The 600-nt window shown below is 72.5% G+C and overlaps 1 protein-coding gene across 2 annotated transcripts in view; it reads right to left on the bottom strand.

Moving 5' to 3' along the window:
- PTBP1 (polypyrimidine tract binding protein 1) overlaps nucleotides 1-286 on the bottom strand; it is a 15,930-nt gene extending 15,644 nt beyond the window's left edge. For both annotated transcript variants that reach the window (XM_017885674.1, XM_017885675.1), the window contains exon 1: nucleotides 176-286. In XM_017885674.1, coding sequence (XP_017741163.1) covers nucleotides 176-183 — 8 coding nt within the window. In that variant the 5' untranslated portion in view covers nucleotides 184-286. The remainder of the gene's footprint in view (nucleotides 1-175) is intronic.
- Nucleotides 287-600: the final 314 nt, after the last annotated feature.

The raw sequence follows: 600 nt of genomic DNA, 5'->3' as shown, positions 1-600 counted from the left end.
AAAACCCCGTGCCCCCCCCCGACCCCGCTCCCGCCACGAGGAGAGGAAGGGGAGAGCCCCCCGCCCCCTCCCGCCCGGGCGGCGGCGAGATCGGCCCCGGGGAGGCCGGCGCGGCGGCGGGGACAGGGCTGCAGCGCGGGGAGGGCGGCGGGGCGCGGGGTGAGGTGCGACTCACCCGTCCATGGCACACAGAGCAGACCCGCGGGGGACGGAGTGGAGGCGCCGGAATAGCAGGAACCGACCCAACGGCTCCGAGTTATAGACTCACAAAATGGCGGAGACGCCCGCACACGTCCCCCGCGCGCGCTGCCCATTGGCTCTCGCCGTAGCCCGGGGGCGGGGAGAGCCCCGCGGGCCCCCGCCAGCGGCTCCCAGTGGCCAGAAGGTCGTCCGGGGGCGGGACCCAGAGGAATCGAAGGCGCCAATTGGCGGAGGCGGTCATTCGTCAAGGCCGAAGGCGGAAACGGCCTATGGAGTCGGGGGAGGGAGAGAAAGTGGGAGCACGTGACGGCGTCTGAGCCAGTGAGCAAGCCGCCGTCTGGCGCGTGGCTTTGCGGGAGACGCCATCTTGAGATTGGGTACGTGGCGAGTCAGGCGGAG

The sequence above is a fragment of the Rhinopithecus bieti genome, unplaced genomic scaffold (assembly GCF_001698545.2).
Source record: "Rhinopithecus bieti isolate Rb0 unplaced genomic scaffold, ASM169854v2 scaffold_15283, whole genome shotgun sequence".
Lineage (NCBI taxonomy): Eukaryota > Metazoa > Chordata > Mammalia > Primates > Cercopithecidae > Rhinopithecus > Rhinopithecus bieti.
Note: the sequence above shows the minus strand (reverse complement) of the source record. Positions and strands in the feature narration are given on the sequence as shown.